Here is a 2,402-nt window from a genome sequence, read left to right as displayed (position 1 = left end):
TCCCAGTCCAGTTGATCTCAGTCTGTGTGGTCCTGATCCATATGGTCCCACTCTGTGGAGTCCCAACCCATAGGATCCCAGCCCATATTTGATCCCAGCCCATACTTGATCCCAGTCTGTGTTGTCCTGCACACGCTCCAAGGATCTGGAATTCCAGTTCCCAGCCAGGAAAAAATGTTCCTGCCCTTGAACTTCCTTCCTATCATCTTAAAAAATTAGAATGAAATTATAATTAAATAAATAATAATTAAAATAAATAATTAGAATGAAAATGAAATATAGTAACTTCAACTTTTACTTACAATACTCCAGTAATGATTCAAGCCAAAAAAACAAGAACTATAACATTACCAATACATATAAATAAATTATATACCAAGAAATAACCTTGGAAAGTTTTAACTCGATTGCTAATATACTTGAGATAAAAAATATCTAAAAAACAAACATGCAATCTAACACACCTTAGTTAAACAATTCATATTACAAATATACTAAACACAAAACCAAACACCACGATAATTTCTCATACCTTTTAACCAAACAATTTATAACACCCCTAAATACTCTAAAACAATTAAATTACAATTAAAAAAAATAAACGCAGGGGGGTGGTTTTATTTGGATACTGGTTTTTTGGATTGTTTGGGTTAGATGATTCTAAAGAAGGGATTCTTATGGGAATTAATTCAGCTGACAAGGTGACACCGCAAACAAAATTGCCTGAAAATGAATGGGACAGAAATCAGTAACTCAGAAACTTTTATTTGCTATCAAGTACATCCCACACAGCCAGGCCCACACAATCCCCATCCCACCGCTCCACATGATCCCACTTCTCCCAGTCTGCTTCCAACCCCATCTCACCCTGGTGGCTGTGGAATGGAGTGAGTTTGCCATGGGATTGAGTTGTTTTGAGGAGGGAACAAGGAATTTGAGGTGGAATTGAGCCCTTTTGGGTTAAAATTCATTTGTTTTCAGTGAGATTTGAGTGGTTTTGAAGTGACAGATGAATCCCTCTTGGCTTTTGAACTGCTAAGAGATGGAGAAGGGAAAAAAATTCAGGCCAAACCAAAAGGAGAAGCAGCCAGGTGTGTTCCCAACATGGATCACAGGGAATGTGAGTGACCAGGTCTGTGCCCAAAGTGCCTCCTCCAGTGGGGGATGGAGCTGCAGCAGCGCACGAAGCTCTTCCCGCACTCGGGGCACTCGCAGGGCTTCCCTTACCGGTGCCTCCGTTGGTGTTGGGTCAAGTGAGAGCTCTGTGAGAAGCTCTTCCCACACTGGGGACACTCATAGGGACTCTCCCCTGTGTGGATGCGCCGGTGCCTGACAAGGGTGCAGTTGTATTTGAATCCCTTCCCGCAGTCTGGGCAGTGGAAGGGCCTCTCCTCTGTGTGACTCTGATAGTGCAGGACGAGATCAGGGCTGGTCTGAAACCTCTTCCTGCATTTATCACACTCGTAGGGCCTCTCCCCAGTGTGAATGCGCCGGTGCCTGACGAGGGTGGAGTTGTACTTGAATCCCTTCCCACAGTCGGGGCATTGGAAGGGCCTCTCCTCTGTGTGACTCTGATAGTGCCGGAGGAGATGGGAGCTGGTCTGAAACCTCTTCCCACACTTGGAGCACTCATAGGGTCTCTCTCCAGTGTGGGTCCTCTGGTGCAGGATCAGGCTGGAGCTCCGGCTGAAGCTCTTCCCACACTCCCCACACTCGTAGGGCCGTTCCCCAGTGTGGATCCTCTGGTGGCTGATCAGGTGGCAGTTCCACCTGAAGCTCTTCCCACACTCCACGCACGTGTGGGGCTTCTCCCCATCATGGAGCTGCTCATGGAGCACCAGCTCCGAGCTCTGGCTCCATCTCCAGCTGCCTTCCCGGCCCAGGCTGGCTCTTTCCCCCTCACATCCCCGCCATCTGCGTTTGCAGCCCCTCCTCGTGCGGCATCTCCAGGGCTTTTCCTCCCCGTTGGCTTCCTGCGCCGTGGAGCCGCTCAAAACGGCCTCTGCCACCAGGTTCTGCCGCGGGCATTTGTCCTCCCTGCTCTCCATGCTCAGCTCCTGCTCTGGGCGAGGAAGGACAAGGACAGCATGGGATTTGCCTCCGTGCCACAGGCAAGGGCAGTGAGATCCCCCCAGGCCGTCTCGGGGGACGCACTGCCCCCTCTTGGCTCTCCCCATTTCGGGATGCCGGGGCTGTTTGGGCTCCCGGGCTCCCTTCTCCCCTCATTCTCTGCTCTGGGCTGCAGCGGCTCCAAGGAGTCCCCCCTGCCCCTCTCCAGGCTCTTGAGGCTCCCGCCAATGGCGGCGCTCCCCCCTCTCTGGCCTCCCCACTTTGGCCTCCTGGGGCACACAGGGCTCTGCTCCTCCAGGCTGCCTCTGCCGGCAGCCACCACCGCCACCCCC

At 51.1% G+C, this 2,402-nt stretch overlaps 1 protein-coding gene across 1 annotated transcript; it reads right to left on the bottom strand.

Moving 5' to 3' along the window:
• Positions 1–1,153: 1,153 nt before the first annotated feature.
• On the bottom strand, positions 1,154–2,199 carry LOC143696066 (uncharacterized). The gene has a single exon (XM_077191280.1). The coding sequence runs from the start codon at positions 2,175–2,177 to the stop codon at positions 1,224–1,226; it is 954 nt and encodes a 317-aa protein (XP_077047395.1). The 5' UTR covers positions 2,178–2,199; the 3' UTR covers positions 1,154–1,223.
• Positions 2,200–2,402: the final 203 nt, after the last annotated feature.

This window comes from Agelaius phoeniceus, chromosome 28 (assembly GCF_051311805.1).
Source record: "Agelaius phoeniceus isolate bAgePho1 chromosome 28, bAgePho1.hap1, whole genome shotgun sequence".
NCBI lineage: Eukaryota > Metazoa > Chordata > Aves > Passeriformes > Icteridae > Agelaius > Agelaius phoeniceus.
This window is presented reverse-complemented; position numbering and strand designations above follow the sequence as displayed.